This window comes from Phocoena sinus, chromosome 18, assembly GCF_008692025.1.
Source record: "Phocoena sinus isolate mPhoSin1 chromosome 18, mPhoSin1.pri, whole genome shotgun sequence".
Classification (NCBI taxonomy): domain Eukaryota; kingdom Metazoa; phylum Chordata; class Mammalia; order Artiodactyla; family Phocoenidae; genus Phocoena; species Phocoena sinus.
In genome coordinates this window covers 67,872,534-67,893,796 of record NC_045780.1, presented here as the reverse complement: position 1 = coordinate 67,893,796, position 21,263 = coordinate 67,872,534, and the positions used below count along the sequence as shown (strand labels likewise).

The following is a 21,263-nucleotide window of genomic DNA, read 5'->3' as shown; positions in this document are numbered from 1 at the left end:
CGGGCGGGTCTGCGCCTGAAGACTCTTCTGGCACCAGGGAGACTGGAGGAGGACGAGTGGGGAGTAGCGTCGTAGATGCCGGGGGACTGGCAGGCTACGGGGGCCCAACCTCGTGGAGGATCTGACGCCAGAGCGGGGGCCGGACTGTGACGGTGGGGACCTCGTGGGGGCGGACGTTGGGGAAGAGTGAGCGGGGAGGGCGACCTGCAGCAGGTGGTGGTGGATTTTCAATGGGAGGCACCCCAGCGTGTTGCCCAGGGCAGAGACAGGCGGGAGGGAAGGGGGTCGGGGATGAAGCCGCATCCTGGGGGCGGGCAGGGGGGGTTTGAAGCTTCTGGGATTGGCCTTGAGAAGGAGGGCCAGCCTTCCTCACCCCGGAGGGGAGGACAGAAGGGAAAGGGCATGAGAACGGGAGAGGCTGTAGCTGCTGGAAATGGACGCGGCCTCTCGTGTCCCCCTTTCCTGGTCACCCCATTTCTCACTTTTCTCACGTTTATGGGTGAGACCTGTGAGCTTTCACGTTGTTCACTGTGCCGTCTCACACGGGCCCTCTGTGGTGTCCTTTCGCGCCTGTGTCACTGGGGTCCGTTGTTCACGTGGGAAGGGGGCTGGTGGGTGTCAGTTCTCCTCGGAAGCACCGCTGGCCACTCTGCGGGTTCACCTGGGACGGCAGGTTAGTGGGGCGCCCGGTTCGCCCACAAGGCTCGGTTAACCCAGTGCCGCCAGATTGCCCTAGTTCTGTGTCTGTGACTCCTTATGTTCTGTGGGTCCCTCTTCCGTGTCTGGTGTCCTTCCTCCTTCAACCCTCCTGTTCCTCCCTGCTATTTCACAGGGAAGGGTGGGCGGCTCCCAGGCCTTCTGTTGCCCCGTGGGGCTGCAGCCTGAGCGGCTCAGCGTAGTGAGATGTGCAGCGTGCCTAGCTCTCCTCGCGAAGTGTCAGCGTCACCCCTCTCGCCCGCCTGGGGCTGACAGGTGCTGCCCATCGAGAACCCAGCAGCTCACACTTCTCTCTGGTCGGGGAGCTGTTGGGCTGGGCGTTGGAGTCCTTACAGCTGAAGCCTCGGAGGTGTAGGCTGTGTGTGTTTCTCAGCTCATCACGTCGGTGGTTAAGAGCTTTTAGAAGCCATTTTCAAGGGTATGATGTTCACCTGACAAAAGAAAACAGGTTCCTTATTGTTTCCTGGGTCTGGTTAAAATACTTAGGCCAAGGCGGTAGCTGTAAGCAAAGATGCGTGAGACTGTATTTGTTGGACATGGCCTCTTCTGAAACAATTAAGTGAGGGCGCACATTTTTTCCCCCCTGTTATATGAGGATGCTAGTTAACCTATGTTTTAGTATATACCTACCTGAATTAAGAGAGTTGAGGGGGGAACATGGGGAGAAAAGTAGAATTTTTGCTTAGACAAGACTTTTCAATAAGTCCGCATGTCTAAGTGTTTTGGTATTTATCTACTTTAAGTATACAAAAGCTGGAGCCTTCCCCAGTTTTTATAATCTAGCTGGGTCATTGTTTTTGTTTGCACACTTGCCGTGTTTCATAGTCTGATGTGCACACGCAGGTGAGATTTAGAAATCTTTGTGTCCTGAATGCGAAGGCCTGTGGTCACCGCAGCCTGATCCTTAAGTGAGGAAAACGTATCGGTCTTTGAAAGACCGTGGTATGTATGTTATCAATACAGGGAAGAAGCAGTCATAGCCCTGTGAGTCACTGAAGTTTCCCTTCTTTTCCTTCTCTCCTACAGAACCTGAAAGCAGATCCAGAAGAGCTTTTTACCAAACTGGAGAAAATCGGGAAGGGCTCTTTTGGCGAGGTGTTCAAGGGCATTGACAATCGGACTCAGAAAGTGGTCGCCATAAAAATCATTGATCTGGAAGAGGCTGAAGATGAGATAGAGGACATTCAGCAGGAGATCACAGTGCTGAGTCAGTGTGACAGTCCCTACGTAACCAAATATTATGGATCCTATCTGAAGGTAAGGCTTAAAGATGCAGACGCGGTTTTCCACCATGCAGCACCTGACTGGGACGCGAGCCTCGGACGGGAAGGACTTTGATAAATAGCACAGCAGGTTTTCAGAGGAAGGAGAAGTGTTATGACCTTCGCAGTCAAAGGAACCTGTCTCTGATGGTTCTGTCATCTTAAATGTCACTGATAGAATGTATTTTTGGTGAAAAGTGTTCGATGTTGAAACTCCCTTTCAAACAAGAAAGTATTTCTGAGTGAGACTTTGTCATCAGAAGTGCATTTCTTAAGCTATTATAACGACAACTACTCATCACCTAATTTTAGCATGGTTTGTGATAAAAACTCAGGCCAGCCTAAGAATATTAGTCTTTTGATATTTTCAGTTATCAAATGTGTTTTAATTTATTGCTGGTTTTTTTTTTTAAACTGCTAAGAATTGAGAATGTTGATTAGTGAGCTGGTTTACCTCCATTTGACTTTGAAGAATTCTCGGTTAGAAAATAATTACTTAAACAAAGTAGTAGCTATAATACAACACCGCAGATTGTCCTCGATCTTCACGCAGTTCTTCAAGTGGGAAAGAATCGTATTAAAGACGGTTTCCCAGCCCTCCGTGGAAGCGTGTTGTACTCGTTGTGCTCTACCACTAGAAGAGTTTAAGATCGTCCCTTGTGTTTCAAGTTCCTTGACATATGCCTGTTCCACTGCACTTAGAAGTGTCGTATCTTTCAAATGGGGTTTTGGAAATCTTAAGAATTGGTGAAGAAATTTCTGAAACAATTCTCTGTGGAAATGAAAGCTTCACAGGTAGAAAGAACTTTTTCCTAAGGGAGGCAGTAATACGCCTGGATAATGTAGGACTAGCTCTCTTCCTGCCCTGGGTCCATCCTCTCAGTTCTCCATGTCGTAGCCCTCCACGCGTTCTGGTGTCAGAGGGCTGGTGCAGGCTTTGATTTCGTGGAAATGTAATAATGTGTAAGTGGGAGGGTGGAATATTCGAGAACTGTTGATTCACTAAAATGAATATTTAAAGGAAATAAAAATTGGATGGTAATTCTATGTTTTTTCAGTTGCCTAAAGAATGGCAGTATGTCAGAGGTCAAATGCAGCATTTTGAAAGGGGAAGAATAAGTTTCGGAGTCAGTTGTCCTGGACTTTGAGTTTTTTTAAAACTTATTTACTTCCTCATTTGTAAAATGGAAAATTATGGTGTACACCTCGTTGTTGCAAAGATTAAATAGAACTGAGTATGTGAAAGTACCTGGCATGTAGTGGGTACTTAGGGAGTGTTAATTTCCTTCCTTAATTGATTGGGTTTATTTATTCACATTTATCTCTGACATTACCTTGTAGTGGAGGACGTGTCCACTGAGGTGGAAGCAAGGAGGAGAGAGGGTAGCCCACGGTAGCCGTGAGTGTTACTGTGGGGGGGGGGAGCATGCAGCTTGGGTCTTGACCAGGCAAAGAGGGGAGCGCGGTAAGCTTTGTCATATTCATGATCCAAGAGGAGAGCACCTGTGGACTTCCATAGGGAAAGCAGAGGTCTTCTTTATGTTAAACTTCCATTGAGGAAAAACTCAACAGCTGAAGAGACTCAACTTGAACTCTGTCTACCGTATCAGTTATCCTTTGTGAAATGACGTCAGAATAGTTTTCCTGTGGTATGTTGGATTTTAATATGAATTATGGTAGTTTCGGCAAAGGACGTGTGGAAGATCCTCACAGATTCTTGCTGACGTACACCAGCTAATATCTGACTGCCGCGGAAGTTCAGGATCAGTGGTTTGCAGGTGTCTCCTTCAGCCTGGGCTCCTCAGCAGAATTTTTTACTGCATGGCGAGGTGATTGCTTTATTGTAGCCAAACGTGGTGTCACCTTGACTGTACGTATCTAGAGAGTCCATTTGGTATGTCCTGTCTTTCCTGAGTTGCTAACTCCAAGTCAGTCTAACCCTGTTCTGTAGTGGGCCAGTGGATTTCTTTAGTTACCCTAATGTCAGTTGCTGGAATAAACACCCTAGCTTTTTAGTGGCTCAAAATATGATAGAGGTTTATTTCTTGCCCACTCATAGCCCTGATCCATGGGTGGTCTTCCTCCAAGCAGTTACTCAGGAACCTAGGTTCCTTCTGTCTTGCGGCTCTTCCTTCCTTACTCCACACGTGGGTGTGCTCGGCTGCCTTCAGTCAGCATGGGGGCGAAAATGGAGGCCCCTGAGAGGCGCTCTCGTATACCCAGGCCAGAACACAGGGCCCTTTGTTTCTGCTCACAACCCCCTGCCAGGCTCGGCCACGTGGCCGCACCTAACCAGGAGGGGCTGGGAACTGCCGTCTAATCGTGGGCACTGCACAGCAGAGCAGACGGGCTTGGTGCTGAGCTAGGCGGTCCTTCCCAAGGCCCCTTTCTCTGCACGAAGTGGGTGGGCACAGCAGAGCAGACGGGCTTGGTGCTGAGCTAGGCGGTCCTTCCCAAGGCCCCTTTCTCTGCACGAGGTGGGTGGGCACAGCAGAGCAGACGGGCTTGGTGCTGAGCTAGGCGGTCCTTCCCAAGGCCCCTTTCTCTGCACGAGGTGGGTGGGCACAGCAGAGCAGACGGGCTTGGTGCTGAGCTAGGCGGTCCTTCCCAAGGCCCCTTTCTCTGCACGAGGTGGGTGGAGTGACCGCTGGGGTGACTTTCTCCACTGACTGTCCTCAGGTGGGATGAAGAGCTGTGATAATTTTGTCTGTAGTGCTCTATGTATTTTACCAGGCAGATTGTCCTTCAGAAAATGTAACTGCCTCAGGAATGCCAGGAATAATACCACCGTCATGAAAAGCTGCCCTTAATTTCTTAAGCCTTTCTGTCAAATTTGATGAAAACACGTGGACTGCTCTTGTTAAACAGTGCTAGTAACTACCGTAAGTTGAGCCGGACAAGAATCCAGACCCGACGTTCTGCCCGTTCTTGGTGTGAGAGAAGTTGCATGAGATGCCTTGGCCCAGAGGAAGACCCTCCGTCATGAGCCAGAGGCTGTTCTCCCATCGTCTTGGTAGCGTTATGAGGTTTAATCAATATGGTCCAAACTGTCAAGTAAGATACAAATTAAATTGACGTGTAAGATGAATGGGTCTTTGACACAAAGTTGAAAATTACTGTGCCTTGTGTGGTTTTTACTGCCCTTCTAAAACTCCCCATAGCTTTCAGAGCTGGTCGTTTTAGTTCTTTAAGTGGTGATGGGGGAGAGGGCCTCAGGATTTCACCTTGTGTTAAGGGACTTTTATACAACAAGACTGGGTAAAGAGCAAATGAGCAGAAACTGGTTTCTCCTTTGCTGGATTTGCGTTAGAAGATCTCATAATTACGTTTTCGTTTCTCCTGTACTCCAGAAGGAGAAATTGAAAACAATAGCTAAGTGGTCTAAATATACTGAATGTTACTGAAGATCAGGAGAGGGGCGTGAGTTTTGACTGTGTAGCTATAATTGAATTACAGAGTTGCTGAGTAGCATGTTTCTTCCCGAAATAGTAAAAACAGAAACAACAACTGACAATTCAGGGAGGAGGGGGAATAGTGCAACAGTGAAAACTTATGTTTGTATTGATGAAGCTGAGGGCCGGAAAGGTCTTGAAGATGTTCACATGCCATAGAAGAACTTCATTTGCTGTAGTTTGTTTAATTTTGGGGAAATTAAAGCAGCTAGAACATTAACCAGAAGCCTTTGTATCCCAACCATTATACCACTGGAGCTTTTTTACCGCAAAAATACCATCTACAAGGTCACAGTGAAACCGTAGAGGGTGGGGTGGTGTGCAGGGGGGGAGAGAGAGAGAGAGAGAGAGAGACTTTTTTGGTTTTATTTTTAAGTTAGGCAGTGAAGACATGATAAGATTGTAACAGTGGACAGTGAGGTGCTATAGAGGCGTCTGAGCCTGATTTCTTTTTTTTTTTTGCAGTACACGGGCCTCTCACCGCTGTGGCCTCTCCCGTTGTGGAGCACAGGCTCCGGACGCGCAGGCTCAGCGGCCATGGCTCACGGGCCCAGCCGCTCCGCGGCATGTGGGATCTTCCCAGACCGGGGCACGAACCCGTGTCCCCTGCATCGGCAGGCGGACTCTCAACCACTGCGCCACCAGGGAAGCCCCTGATTTCTTTTTAAGCAGCATTCACAAGAGCTACTCATTCCATTCAGCAACACAGCTCTTAAGGTTTTTTTTTGTCTTGGGGGGATTGCCTGCCTTTTAGAATCTCTACTTTGAGATTCACTTAGAGTTATAAGCCAGGATTTTAGTTTGGATCCTAGTACAGTTACTTAACTGTCTGGATGTTTCTCAAGCTGCGGACTTCCTCAAGGACAAAATGTAGGTAAATATACTTATCTTACAGGATTACTATAAAGATTGAGATCAGATAGGTAAAGTGCCTGGCATGTTAGGGGATTTTTAGTAAGTGCTAATTTAAGAATTTTTTTTTAATTAAGGGAAAAGTTATTTTGCCAAATAACTCAAAATTTATGAGTTGTAAAACCATTATTAGCACACTAAAAATTAGGGTTATCATTTTCTTTTATAATAAATTATTTAATACTCTCAAACATCAGGCCAGTTTCACCAAAGCAAATCAGGTACAAGACAAAAAAAACAAAACAAAACTGTGTTTATCAAACCTTTACTTGTCCTAGTCATTTTTGTTGTAGTTTTGCTATTAAGGAAACATGTCCATTGAGTGAGTAGTTGTCTAATAGTGGGTTCAGATCCTTGACTTAAGAGTAAGTTTTTCTTCAGTTCCTAAAAACTTTTAGGGTAGTTTTACCAATTGGATTCACCAGAAGACTAATACAGGAAAGTCCCTTTATGTGTTTAGCGTTGTATGTAAGTACAGATGGTTCTGCTACGGTGTGTGTTATGTACATTAGACACATTTTGGGGTAATTTTTAAAAGTTCTTTGAACTTCTGATTTGCTTTTTTTCCCCTTTCCTTCCTTCCCCAAAGGGAAAGTAGTAGTTCCTGATGAAACAGAAGTCCCAACCATTTTACGCTTAGGGAAAGACGTGCAAAAATATTTATATAAATGGCTGGTGTCTTTGTGAATGAGGCTCTTCAGGAGGTTACCATCCACCCCCTGTGTTCACTTCTTGCCCCAGCATGACTATTAAAATAGCCGACTCTTTCAGAAGCATCCGAGCTTGGGCAATAGAATATTATCAGCCTCTTATGCTTCATATCCAAAAAAAACCAGACAAAACTATACTCTTTCCCTTGCGCATATTGTATTATAATTTCATGATCTCGTTGTCGCTCAGAGAAGAATGACTAGTGTAGCCATGTGATAATGAACGTATCTGTTAGGGTACATTGTCTGGATTTATCTTCACTCACCTCCCTCCTGACCCGCCCATGGCAAATCCTGCTCTGGTATTGACCTCTGGTTTTAGACGTGGTGAGGAATATAGATGGGTTATTGGTCTTGGGAAGCAGTTGAGTTGAGATATGTGCCTGGTGTGTGTGGACTCTCCTTTGTCTCAGGGCTTCTTCCAGAAGCTCACAGGTCCCGTCTCATTCACTTCTTTCCTATTCCCGAAGATAGAGCCTGGTACATTCTCCTTGAGATGAAGACAATCAGGTACTAACGGTGTCGTGCATGTGGAACGGTGATCGCAGCTTAACTGAACCGGGGTCAAGATGCCCGGTGTAGAGGGCAGAGGAGAAAGGCGGGCTGTGCCGTATGGAGAAGGCAGATCTGGGGTTGTGACAAGAGCACGTGACTTTGGGGCCAAGCCACCTAAGCGTAGTACCGGTACCTCTCTGTGCCTCTTCTGACTGCCCCACGTGTACCCTCCTGCACTGAAGGTACAGGTGGCCGTGTCTGGAGACATTTTCAGTTGTCATGACGGGGCGGGGCTGGGGTGCTGCCGGCACCCCGTAGGTCACCCCGTAGTGACCAGGGATGCCACTACACGTCCTGCTACAAAGAATCACCAGCCCAGATGCTCACAGTGCTGCTTGTGGAATGGATGGTCCCAGAATATAGAAGGAACAATGTTTCCAGGGCTGGCCTTGGGGGTGCTTGGAATAGCCCCAAGAGTATTGAAGACAACAGTCTCAGAGACCTTGGTTACTCCCACGCAGTTTTGGTGGCCAGAGCAAGTGTGAGCTTTGCAAGTGCTGTGAGTAGCGTGTGTCCAAACTTGGACAGTGATTTTGTTTTGCTCAGAGCTGTGCAGCCTTGTGTGCCAGGCTCACAAGAAACCCCAGACAGCATTTTGGGGACAGTGGATCTGAAAGATGCTTCTCCGGGGTACCTTTGTTCGGATGTAAGATAGAACAAAGGCTGTGAGGAGTCCTCCGAACATAACGGCGAGGACTGTTGGCCTAGATATTGACCATGACGCTTTCTGTCTAGTGCTCATCGGAAACTCGGCTTCCTTGAGTAAAGCAGTAGAAAACAACCCCGGTCTGCTTTCCTAGGGGTGCAGTTCACCACAGTGAGAGGGAACATTCCCTCACTGCAGGGTGTCTTGACGGGAAGTGTGATTCTCCCTGAACGCTGCACTTACTGCAGAGTTAATATTCCCTAGGACGTTGCTTGACATTGGGAGTGGAGCTGTATACCTGGAGGCCCTTATGGCTAGCAGTTGGCATTGTTTTCTCGAAAACTGATGGATGACCAAGGTCAGAAGTAACCATCTGTTTTTCATTTTCGGCCTTGGTCATTAGAGTAGCATTAATGAAAAAAAAAAAAAGACAAGCGAGATGTTGATACCTGGCTTTTTTTTTTTTTTTTTTTTTTACCCCGTGTGTATCTTCAGTTTTTTGTTGTTGTTTTAAGCCTGGTGTGTTACTCTTGGTGCTAAAGCACAGCTCTGCTTCCTACAGCCCCTCTGGGCTTTGAACCGACTGCCCAATCAAGTGGCCTGTTCCGTTAAGTCAAGTGTTATTTTCTCATTGTATTTCTTTTCCCCTTTGCCATTTACGGACATCAGATAAGGGAGAGTTGAGCTGTGTTTTCATATTTTTCAGTTTGTGGCACCATCATCATCGATCTATGTAAGCTTCTTCTGTTTTGGTCAGTTTTATTATTTCATCCTTCATCCCTACCACGCTTCTCTTTTGTAGGACACGTTTTGATGTGTCTTTGAATATGTGTGTCTTGAGTAGATAAGACGTTGCTTATGTGCCATGTATGAGTTTATTTTTTCCTGCCACGTAATTATTTAAAATCTGCGCACAGTACAGTTAACTGAGGTGTATGACCCTTACAGTTCTTCACACTTTAACGCACATGTAGATTCTTAAAACCACCAGCACATGCAGGATACAGAACCATCCCAACATCCCAGAGGGCTCCTGACCATCTCTCCCGCCACACCCTCAGTCCCTGGCAGCCACTGATCTGTTTTCCGTCCCTGTGGTTTTACCTTCTGTAGAATGTCATATAAATGGAGTCACACACCTTTTGTCACTGTCTTCTTTCAGTTAGCATAATGTGTGTGGGATCCGTGCATGTTCCAAATGTTTGTTCCTTCTTATTGGCAAATGGTGTATTGTTGTAGGAATATATACCTACTATATGTACTACTGTATATATACAATATATAATGCGTGTTGTGTGTATATATAATACTACAGTATATTATATGCTATATTAACTATTGAAGGGCACTTGGTTTGTCTCCACATTTTGGCGGTGATGAATAATGTTATTAACAGTCACGTGCAGTTTTTGTACGAAGGTAAGTTTTCATTTCCCCAGGGTAAACACTTAGACAAAGGGCTGCTGGTTAATTCTCCAGTGTCTGTGTCAGTTTACATTCCCATCAACACTTGGTATTGTCAGTTTCTTCAGGTTAGCCATTTTAGCAGGTGTGTGTGATATCCCATTAGGGTTTGAATTTGCATTTTCTGTAATGACTTCGGATTTTGAGTATCTTTTCGTATGACTGACTTGTGCAGCACTCTGGAGTAGGACACTTATTAATACAACTGATGGGGCTTGGGGCAGGCCCCCGCCAGATACGCCGGTTCCCACCCCTACACTACCATGTTGTTCAGGATAGCTTCACCCGTTTACACTCACACTAGCAGTGGGAGGTTTTTTTTGCTGGTTCTTCTTCCTTTTTTAAAAAAGAAAAGCTTTATTGAGATATAATTCACATGCCATTCAATTCATCCTCTTAAAATGCAGTGTTGAGTGGTTTCTAGTATATTCATGGAGTTGTAGCCATCATCGTAGTGAACTTTAGAACATCTCCATCATCTGATGCGGAAACCCCGTGCCTGTTACTGGTCACTCCCTATTTCCTCCCAGCTTCCCCAGCCCCAGGCAAACACTTAGCTGCTTTCTGTCTCTGTATAGGTTTGCCTGTTCTGGAATGTCATGTAAACAGAATCATACAGTATGTGGCCTTTGTGACTGGCCCGTTTCACTTAGCGTAATGTTTTCAAAAAGTTCATCCGCGTTGTAGCGTGTGTCTGTACTTCATTCCTTTTTATTGCTGAATAATATTCCATTGTTTGGATATAGTACATTTTATTTACCCATTCGTCAGTTGATGAACATTTTGGCTGTTTCCACTTTTTGGCTATTATAATGGAATAATGTTGCCATGAACATTAGTATACATGTTTTTGTGTAGACGTGTTTTCATTTCTCTTGGGTATATGCCTAGGAGTGGAATTGTTGGGTCACATGGTAACCCTGTGTTTAACTCTTTGAGGAACTGCCAGGCTGTTTTCCAAAGCACCTGCATCATTTTGCATTCCCACCAGCAGTGAGTGAGGGTTCTAATTCCTCCACATCCTCGTGGCATCTTTGATTATGGCCACCCTAGGGGGTGTGAAGTGGTATCTCATTGTGGTTTTGGTTTGCATTCCCCTCATGGCTAGTGATGTTGGGCCTCGATTGTCTACTTCCTTGCCGACATTGATATACAACTTTTTTTTTTCTTTTGCGGTACGCGGGCCTCTCACTGTTGTGGCCTCTCCCGTTGCGGAGCACAGGCTCTGGACGCGCAGGCTCAGCGGCCATGGCTCACGGGCCCAGCTGCTCTGCAGCATGTGGGATCTTCCCGGACTGGGGCACGAACCCGTGTCCCCTGCATCAGCAGGCAGACTCTCAACCACTGCGCCACCAGGGAAACCCGATATACAACTTTTCAACTTTTCCCAGTCCCATGAGTACAATATAGTATTTTTTATGCTTATTTGCATTTCTATTAATAGTAGGTGTGAGTGTCTATTCATATATTCTTAGCCCTTGGGATTTCTTACTCTGTTGAATTTTGTTCATATTTTTTTAGTTTTCCATTGGCTTTCCTGTGTTTTAGTGTTTGATAAGTATATTGAAGTTACTCTGTATCAGTTTGAGATACCACAAGTATTTTCTCTGTATCCTGCTTTTAACTTCAAGGTGTCTCGTTGAAAAAACTCCTTAATATTAATGTAGTTAAATCCATCCATTTTTACCTTCTGATTTCTGCTTTTGGGATCCTGTTTAAGGAACCTACTTGTTTCCTAAGGTTAAAAATATATTAAATTTTTTTCTTTTGTTGGCTTTATAATTTTGCCTTTTACATTTAGATCTTTTATCTGTCTGATATACAGTTTGAAGTAGGGATTTTATTTTTCTCCATGTAGAGATAAGTTTCCTAACACTATTGTATAAAACAGTATTTTCCCCACTCGCGTATGATGTTATATCATATACCAAAGTCTCATATGTGTCTAGGCCTATTTCTGGATTTTCTGTTTTATTTTCCTGGGCCAGTATCGTTCATGGTCTGTGTGTGTGTGAATTGTTACTACCTTGACCTTGTTTTAAGTCGTAATATCTGGAGTGATAACCGTCTCCACCTCTGCCCACATACATCCAAAAAATTTTGCTGCTTTTAAAAAGTACATGAGGTCTTTGAAGACTTTTGTTCTTCCACATGTTTTAGAGTGAGTTTGTACATTTTCTGTTTAAAATCTTACTGAAGTTTAAACATTGATTTTTTTTTTTTTTTTTTAACCGTATGTCCCAACCCAGGAAGATTTTTTTTTTTTTTAATTTATTTTTGGCTGTGTTGGGTCTTTGTTGATGCGCGCAGGCTTTCTCTAGCGGCGGCGAGCGGGGGCTACTCTTCGTTGCGGTGCGTAGGCTTCTCGTGGTGGCTTCTCTTGTTGCGGAACACGGGCTCTAGGCACGTGGGCTTCAGTAGTTGTGGCACGTGGGCTCAGTAATTGTGGCTTAGAGGCTCTAGAGCACAGGCTCAGTAGTTGTGGCACGTGGGCTTAGTTGCTCCGCGGCACGTGGAATCTTCCAGGACCAGGGATTGAACCCGTGTCCCCTGCATTAGCAGGCGGATTCTTAACCACTGCACCACCAGGGAAGTCCCTAAGCATTGATTTTTGAGGAGAATTGACATCTTAAGTCATCCCATCCTTGACTATGAACGCCTGTTTTCTGGTTAGGTTGTCTTATGTGAGCTTTAATACAGTTTAAAGTTGAAGATCGTGCTCGTTCCTAGGCACGTAGTTTTTATTGCTATTTTGAGAGGTATATTTTCGGATTGGTTACTGCTTAGTTTAAGGGAATGAGTATTTTTTTTTTTTCCACATCGTTTCTGGCAATCTTGCTGAACTCATTAGTTTTCTATGCATATGTTCACATCTACAGACAATGATGGTTTCTTGTGCTCCTGTCCATTCATATCACCGTCTTGCATCCTATGTTTTGGCCGTGCGTGACCTCTAGACTGTTGACTGGCAGTGACGGGAGCGATACACCTGCCTTGTTTTTGACCTTAAAGAAATGCATCTTAAATTTTTCTTTAATAAGTATGGTATTTGCTATAGAATTTTCATGTGTGGCCTCTTTTGTTTGTTTGTTTTTCCATTAAGGAAGTCTGCTTCTATTCCTGGTTAGACTTTTTTTTTTTTTTTTTTTGCCGTACGCGGGCCTCTCACTGTTGTGACCTCTCCCGCTGCAGAGCACAGGCTCCGGACGCGCAGGCTCAGCAGCCATGGCTCACGGGCCCAGCCGCTCCGCGGCATGTGGGATCCTCCCGGACCAGAGCACGAACCCGTGTCCCCTGCATCGGCAGGTGGACTCTCAACCACTGCGCCACCAGGGAAGCCCTAGACTTTTTTTTGTCTTGTTTTTATACAAACAAACGAGCACATACTTTTATCCAGTTATTTTGAAGATAGTCATGTGATTTTTCTCTTTCAGTCTTGATGTAAGTAGATGGCAGTTAGCCAGATCTAAAGTGTGCCCTTTCTAATTTCTAAGAAAAAAAAAATTGGTTTCATAGAGCAGGGAAAGTCTTCTCTAGTTGCTGTTGCCAAGAGGCTCCGAGAGTTGCTTTATTAGCTGAGAGCTGTCCAGCCCCCCTCCGTTACATGTCGGTTTTGTTCTGTTGAGTTCTGCGTGGTGCTCGCAGATAGAACAGGAAAATAGAACCTGACCTGGCCTTGGACAGGGTTCCCATCGCCGATTCTCTCGCCAGTACTTCTTTCCTGGTCATGGGTTAGGAAGGATGCTGAGACAGCATTTTAGCTGGTTGTTCAGTTGATCATCGAGTATTGACTCACTTCTGGGCTGGCGGTTCTGCAACTCGGCTCCTAAACTTTCTCTGGGTTCTGGGGTGGAGGGCTAACGTGGCTCAGAGTGACAGCTGAGAACACCATGCGCTGGCTTGTGTGTTGAGTTGAGACATTTGTGTTTTGCGACCAGCGGGAAGGGACGGCTTGTGGGTTGATGCCTCAGAGTCTCTCAGGTGGCAGCTGGGAGAGGCCCTGTGTGGCAACATGGAATTGTTTCTCCCTTTGCTGGGGTTGGTCCGAGACAAACAGGAGTACCGTAAGTGGCAGGAGGCTGTGGGAAGAAGGGGGGCTCCGGGTGGCTTGGACAGCCTTGATGAGCACACAGTTCTTTATGTTTCTGAATTTACTGTAATGTTAAATCCTCTTCATACATTGGTTTTAAGTTCTACTTCGGTACCTTCCCTCCGCGTTTTGAGCCAGGTAGGTCGGTGGGATAATGCAGCTCCAGTTTGACTGGAAACAGAAGTTTGGGGATTGCGGGGGGAGATGTCTGCAGATTTGGTTTTGGGGAAAATCATAAACAAGCTGGAGATGAAGCCTACTTAGAAAAGGGTGGGGCGGGGGGCTGGGGGATGGTTTGCTTTGTACCGTATCCGTCACTTCTCCGTACTTTTCTAGCCATTCTGACCCCAAGTTCGAGATCTGGATACGGTCCGCCTACCTCTGAAGGTGCCGTCTCGGCTGTGAGTGAAGCCAGCAGTGTGGCTGGTCGCCTGCTGTCGGAGCTGTGTCCTTACCTGCAAAAGAGAGAGATCGGACACCTTGATCTTTTAAGTTCATATCCATCTGATTCAGCTTAGCTTGCCGTTTTGTGAAACACTTCTCCTGCACAGAGAAGCTGGAATCCCAGGCTGTTAGAGCGGGAAAGGGCGTTGGAGGCCCCTGGCCCCCACCTCTTGTCCTCTAGAGCAGAAAACCGTGGCACGAAAAGGCCACCTTGTCGGCTCCCACCAAGCAGGATTTTCCTTTGGGGCTGGAAGGAGTGCGGGCTTCCCAGAGTCCCAGGGCCAGGGGCCCGAGAAGGGAGAGGGCTGGACAGGGAGGCTTCCGTGGGTCCCGCCCTCGATGGCTGCCGTGGCCGGTGTTGCAGCGTCCGCCACCACCGTTCTGTGGAATCGGGCATCGGCTCGCGCGTCCGCGTTCCCTTTGCATGCAGCCGTGCAGTGCCCACCAGAAGTTTGAGCAGGTTAGCCCGATGGGGGACCTGCGGGCTCCTGGCCCGGGGTCACCGTGTCACACTTGCCGTGGTTCTGAGGCTGGAAGATGTCGTCTTCAAAGGGCCATACTGTCCCAGTGTGGAATTTTGACTTACTGCCACCTTATTTCCCAGGTAGTCCAACGGGAGAAATTCTTGCCTGGCACGTGGAAATTGTTTTATTCGATCTCTAACGCAGAGCTGATGTTCACTCCGTAGCTCATGTGTGCCGGACGCACGAATTTGCATTTGTTCCAGGAGCCGTGGCCCCTCTGACGGAGATCAGAAGCCTAGCCGATGCTGCAGAGTCCCCCGTGGTGCCGGGCATCTGGCTTCCCTCGCGGCCCTGGAGCTGCCTCAGCGGCCAGAGCCGCCATCCCACCAGCCCTGTGGGCCGGCCCCGTCCCTCCCACACCTCTGCTTGCGCCCAGTCTCTGCCAAGAACCCCCCTTTGGTTTTGTGGTCCCGCAGCTGTCCTGTTGGCGCCTCCTGTCTTGTTCCTCACCTGAGGATGGTTCTGTGGTCGCCTGTGAAACGCCTCCTTTCTTTGTACGCCTGACGCACAGGTGGCTAAACAGAGCGTTCTGATTTCTGTGACTCGCATTACTGCGGTGGCGTGTATCAAATATCTTCAGGTATTTCTTTGAAGGAAAGAGGAAGTTTTTGAAAAGAAGGAAATTGTGATACTATATGCAGTAGAATAGATACAGACAGCTTTGCTAGCTGTGCAGTTAGTTGGGAAGTATTGATGTTTTGGCATTGGGTGGTGGTTGGCTTACTGCAGGTTGAATTGCTAAAAGCAATTTATGTAACCTGTTAAGTAGACCAAGCATCTGTTACACTGGATTAGGTATTTAACTTAGTTTCCTAGACTTGGATGATTTTTTGTTGACTTAGTGTGAGATTGACTTTCTGATTACATGCTTCAATTCGATCTAATGAATTTTCCCTGTCATTATAAATGGGACTCAGCGGAGCTAGGCCAATGGCGAGGTTGATTATAGACCAGTGCTTATAGAAGCTAATTATTTTTGTTTGTATAGAAGCCTTTTCCCTTGCTTTTAGCTAGGGCTGGTATGGAGTGCCGTGTAGATTTTGGAGTCATTATTGGTCACATTTTTTAAACGGGTATGAAGAGGTGGAGTTTGCTTGTGTTGAAATATTTGGTAGAAAACGTTGGTTCTTTAAAAGTAACAATTGATTTCTGGCTCTTTTTTGAGAAGGAAATGCTCTTACGCTCGCTTTCTGCACCAGGGTGTGCCTTGAAGACCCCTTGCCCTTCTCGCATCTCCTGTATTCCTTACCTAGGTGGAGCTGTATTTCTGGACACTTTGTGTTCTGAAAGTGGAGATCCATTCAGAGGCTGACAGACTTGTCCCTAGAAGAAAAGGGGCATAAATATGCCAAATGCAAAACCACAATGATTTCTTTGATTGCAGGGACCTTTGGGCCAGCTTGCGGTAAGAACTTGCCTTTAGAAGATCCTTTGGTTCCCATCCATGTCTCCCTCTCCTCAAAGGGATGGCAGCCTGATGGACAGTGGGCACATGCCCCCAACATGGACAGACTTCCACGGAGGTAAGCTGCTGTCGGTGCCGCCCAGGCAGACGTGCGCCCTCCTGGTCAGCCCGAGCTTTGCCCCCATCTGCACCTCATGCACATGTGTCAGAGGCCCCAAGGCTTTCTCTCTTGTTTCCGGCCAGGGCTAGGGTTCTGTCTCATCAGGTAACAAGTAACCCTGTTTCCACGGGGCTTAGGGATGAGTGGAGTGCGAAGCAGCCGTGGCAGCTTTCTCCGGTGGAGGATGAGGATTCCCCTGAGGTGCTGTTCGGGAACTCATGGTCGGCCCTTTGTGGTTCTGTGTCTGTAGTTCACCGCACATCGGGCTTAACTCTGGTCACTGTGAGCCGCTGTTGCTTTGGGGACAAGTTTGCACAGAGTCTGTTTCCCTTCTTGCCTGATTTGGGGGGACACTGTTGACGGGGCTGCTGTCAACTGTGGTGGTGGGTCCTCCGCCTGAGTCTGGTGCGTGTGCAGATTTGAGACCAAGCTCTGAGATTCTAGAAGGTGTTGCTCCAGATCTTGACCCAGGGAAGGCACGGCAGACCGGAACTCCTCGTCTCCCTAGGAATGGACTGCAGCCCTGAATCGGCTTGGTTGCTGCCGGCACAGCCTGTGTCCTCTTGCCGTATCGCTTTATTCTTCACGGAGTAGATGCAGCAGAAAATATTAGTGTATGTCCTAGCAAAGTTTTGTTGTTGTTTTGGTTTTTGTCTTTAAGAGCTTAGGTTTCCGGTTGAAAAGAGGAGAAATTTTCACTTGTCTCCCTGGGAAAAGGTGCTGGGAGTCAAGTTTCACTTATACTGGTTGAATGTAAAACTTTGGAAGGGGAGGTATGGCTGCTGAGAGAAATGGGTTTTAACCCAAGTGTGATCTTTCTGGCTTTGCTAATGGACCTCACTTCTCCCCTTCTGACAGTGACGAGTAGAGTGAGCCAGTGGGCGTTGCAGGATTGCTGGCTGTGCAGGGTTGCGAGGTCTCGGGGGCCTGGTTTTTGCAGGGCTGTGTTCTAGAGCACGAGGGGCCGCGTGGAGGGGCTGCTGGGAGCTCTGGTCAGTGGGAGTCACTGCAGTGGGGTCATGAGGAACAGGGAGGCGCCTCCCCGCGGACATTTCCTCTATGACAACTTGTGCACGTTTTTAAGAAAGGAAACATCTTCGTTGTTAACTTTTGGGGTGGGGTGGGGCAGGTAACTTATTCCAACCCGTTAAGATCATCTTTCTGACTGTTGTAAGGGTCTCCTTCCCAAGCTCCCGGGCACACTTAGGAGCTGCGCTCACTCTGGCTAGTGTGGAAAGTATTGGGAGGATCATCTCCTGGCTCTTACATGTTCTTTTACTTTCCAGGTCCCGCATATTGTGTTTACTTTCTAAGAGGTGCATTAAGCCATCTGCAGTCCCTTGCTCTTTCATTCGTGGACTGACGAAAGCGACAGCAGCTTTAATATAAGGGAGCCAGTACCAACCCAACTTCCATGTGAGAGCAGGAGGTTATGAACTTGAGGTTATTAAGTGAATTTAATTCTAGCTTCGCTTCTTGGTTTAATAGCGAACCAAGTTTGATATTACTTTTTCTGGTTTTAATCAAGTTTCTGCCTCTGTTTGACATTGGGGAAATTAGAACGGGTCCATCGGAGTCGCTGTCAACAGGAGTGGCACGTTCTTCGCCTGACTTTCTGCTGTCTTCTTTGAGCAAATGATGATTGGGTCTCTTGGCCCTCCTGCCTGCACCACAAGTGTGTGGGGTTGTGTCCACCTTTACCTTGTTTCTAAAAAGCACTCTTGGTAAACGGGGATCTTCGGCAGTTGGGTTTAAGACTGGCCCCCCTAGAGCCCTTTATTTTATTTTATTTTTTTTTGCGGTACGTGGGCCTCTCACTGTTGTGGCCTCTCCTGTTGCGGAGCACAGGCTCCGGATGTGCAGGCTCAGTGGCCGTGGCTCACGGGCCCAGCCGCTCCGCGGCATGGGGGATCTTCCCGGACTGGGGCACGAACCTGCGTCCCCTGCATCGGCAGGCGGACTCTCAACCACTGCGCCACCAGGGAAGCCCCCTAGAGCACATTTAACTAGAGTTCGTTTGTGCCATACTGAAAAAAACCGAGCCGAAAATGTTTCCAACGTATTCAGTGAGGTGTGTGAGCCCTTAATGACTTGGGATTTGAAGTGTCTTTCCACACAGGCAAGCCCACAGGTGTTTGCTTTTTAAAAACTGCTAGTGGGATTTTGTGCGTGTGCAGAAAGTCCTGGGGATTCCGAGCGCTGCCTCCCCCTGCGGCAGCACGTTCATTTGTGTCCGAAGGTCGTCCTCTCCCTTGATGCTAAGGCCCAGGTTCTAGGGTCCCCGGCCCTCGCGTCAGCTGTCCCCCTGCTGCCGTGTCACACACCTCCCTGCTTCTGGGCACTCAGAGCCCTGCTGCCCCGCCTCACTTGGGCCAGGGATGCAGGTGTGGGCTCTGCACCTGGACCTTCTTTGGTTGGTAAAGGAAGGAGATGCATAACCAGGCAGTTATCACCCCGAATAAGTGCTCTGGTGGCCGGGGCCCCAGTCCAGGAGGAGGGAGACAGCAAGGAGGTTGTCGTAATAAAGATGCCCGACTGAAGGAGGGGGAAGGGAAAGCCACACAAGGTAGGCGCCAGCACATGCGACTCCTGTGTGCTGGTTTCACCGCAGGGCCAGAGACGAGTGTTGTTCAAGGTCAGGTAACTTAGTTTGAACTGTATTCGACCACAGCAGACAATTGTATACATGCGCTGAGTTCTCCTAGTTTGTTATAGAGGTAGTGTGGTTATCTGCTCCAAAAAAAGAAAAAGAAAAAGTACACTGGAAAACATGTGACAGAGGTGGGTTTTGCCTCTTTGCTGCCCTAGTTCCCTCCCTGCGTCCCTCGGCCGTTCCCAGTGCCCCCCTCGCCACCCTCTTGCTGCTGAGTAGGAGGAGGGGCCTCCGGGGGATGGGAGGAGGGCGCGTGCAGGTTCTCTGCAGCTCCCCCTGAGGTCCTGCTCCTGGCCGGCCACCTCGGGGACTCCTGCGAGGCTGTGCACGTGAACCCCACCCCAGTTCCTGAAAATCGAACTGTGTTTCGTCACTTTGCTTAATCAGAGACTCGAGAGTTTCAAACCACATGTAGGAGGTGTGAATTATGTGATATAAGCATTGTTGGAGCCCTCTGTTGTAGTTTCCCTTTCTCTTTTTTTTTTCTTGTATTCTCATTTCAAACGTTTAAGCAATAACTTGAGTCACCAGACTTTCTAGAAAGACAGTATCTTGGCTAGTCTGACATGGATATACATGTTTTACTCATTGTGTGTGGTAAGAAAAGGTGTGGGCACTAGAGGACGTTGAGGTGTGTGACTGTAAAAGTCTAGACGTGTCATCAAAAAATGTGAGCATCCCATGAGTCTGAATAATGAAATTTGCCACCAGTATCCTTCACACTGTATGTGGGCCTATTCAGTCTTGTAGGCCGGATCTCACTTTTATCACATAGTTGGCACATAATTGGGCTCTGCGGATTGGCGTGGGTGGGGTGGAATGGGGGAGGGTCTCACACTGACTGGAGAGCTGCTTTCTACCTGCTGGAAGGCTCTGAAGGTGGGTTCGAGCTAAGGGAGTGTTTCTGGATGAGCCCCCTTCTTGAAGATGTTAGTAGGTGCTACCTGATGAGATGTTTGGACACGTTGGGTCTAGTAGGTTTCCATTACAGTATTCTCAGAGCTTCTGAGCCTTGAAGGGAAGTTCAGTATGTGGCATTTCCTAAATCTGTTTCTTTGTGGGACCCTTCTTTCTCTCTGTGTCTCTCTCTCATGGTAAATTTCAATTCTATAAAATCCCAGACGGAGCCTCTGGAAGTAGCTTCTCTTGTCAGCACTTGGGAAGATGAGCCTTAAGAAGGCATCCACTGTGGTTAAGAACATAAGTCCGGAGATGCCAAGTTAGCACCAAGGAACAGCTTTCTGTGGGTCCCTCCTGCTTGTATGCCGTCTTTAGAAAAGCATTCCTTTCAATGTTGGTGGTTTAAAAACTGGATAAATTGACAAAGGACCATGAAGCATGATACAAAAGGCAATCACTGAAACAGCATGTTAATGTTTTAAAGAGTTTGATTTTCAGTAGATAGTTTTCTGAGTGAAACTGTGGGATTTGAGAGAAAAGAAGCTGTAAAAGTATTTGTGCATGTCTTGTTCATAGGAAACACAAAGATCACAAGCGCTGAAGCCTATGGTAGGTGTAAAATCCTAACAGAAATTGTTGGGGGCTTGGTGGTGTTGGGGGTGATTAATACCACATTTCCCTAAGATCTTTTTGTCTTGACTTTTCATAAAAGCTTGCCAAAGATGTTTCTAAGATTTCCTCTGCCCCAGGTGGGGTGTGGTTCACTTTTTGTTCCTTTAATGAACACTCGAAGGTTAATAAGCCGCTTTGTTTGGGGTGGACTGCAGCCATGGGCCCTCAGGTCTGGGGAACGAGACAGCCTTCCTCTGATGGGAATTTCTAGTGTCTCATTCGCCTTTCTTTTCCTTGGTTACTGTTCGTGCTTGGCCTCCTTTTCCTGCTTGTCCTTTTGCACACTCATCCAGTCCAGGGTCTTCACTACTGCCTGAGCTTCCAAATCTCAGCGCCTTGCCTGGACTCTCCCTAGGCCTCAGATCCACTTAGAGAAACGCCTGCCGGGACGGTCCCCCTAGAACGTCCCCTGGCAGCTTCACATTCAACCTGCAGAGCAGGGACTTCTTCCCTATCATGAGCCAGGTCTGCGTGCGTCACAAGTGTTCCCATTAGGAAGGGATTGATTGGAAGGTGCTTATTTAATCCAGAGGCAGTAATAACTTAGAGCCGGAACACGCAAGGGGCTTTAAAACCTGCCAGTGCCTTGGCCCACCCCTGAACGGGGATCTCGGGGCTGTGGCCGGACTGTGTTTGTGAACAACCCGATTTAAATGCCCAGGGTGCAGGGTCCCCTCCCAGCAGGCCACGCATCAAA

The 21,263-nt window shown here is 47.4% G+C and overlaps 1 protein-coding gene across 3 annotated transcripts in view; it reads left to right on the top strand.

Annotated features, from left to right (window-relative positions):
- The window catches only part of STK24 (serine/threonine kinase 24), a 103,085-nt gene that overhangs the window by 41,127 nt on the left and 40,695 nt on the right, over positions 1–21,263 (top strand). For 2 of the 3 annotated variants that reach the window (XM_032611166.1, XM_032611164.1), the window contains exon 2: positions 1,744–1,974. In XM_032611166.1, coding sequence (XP_032467057.1) covers positions 1,744–1,974 — 231 coding nt within the window. Of the gene's footprint in view, positions 1–1,743; positions 1,975–16,160; positions 16,300–21,263 lie in introns of all 3 variants that reach the window. The other variant, XM_032611165.1, reaches the window with a different exon arrangement.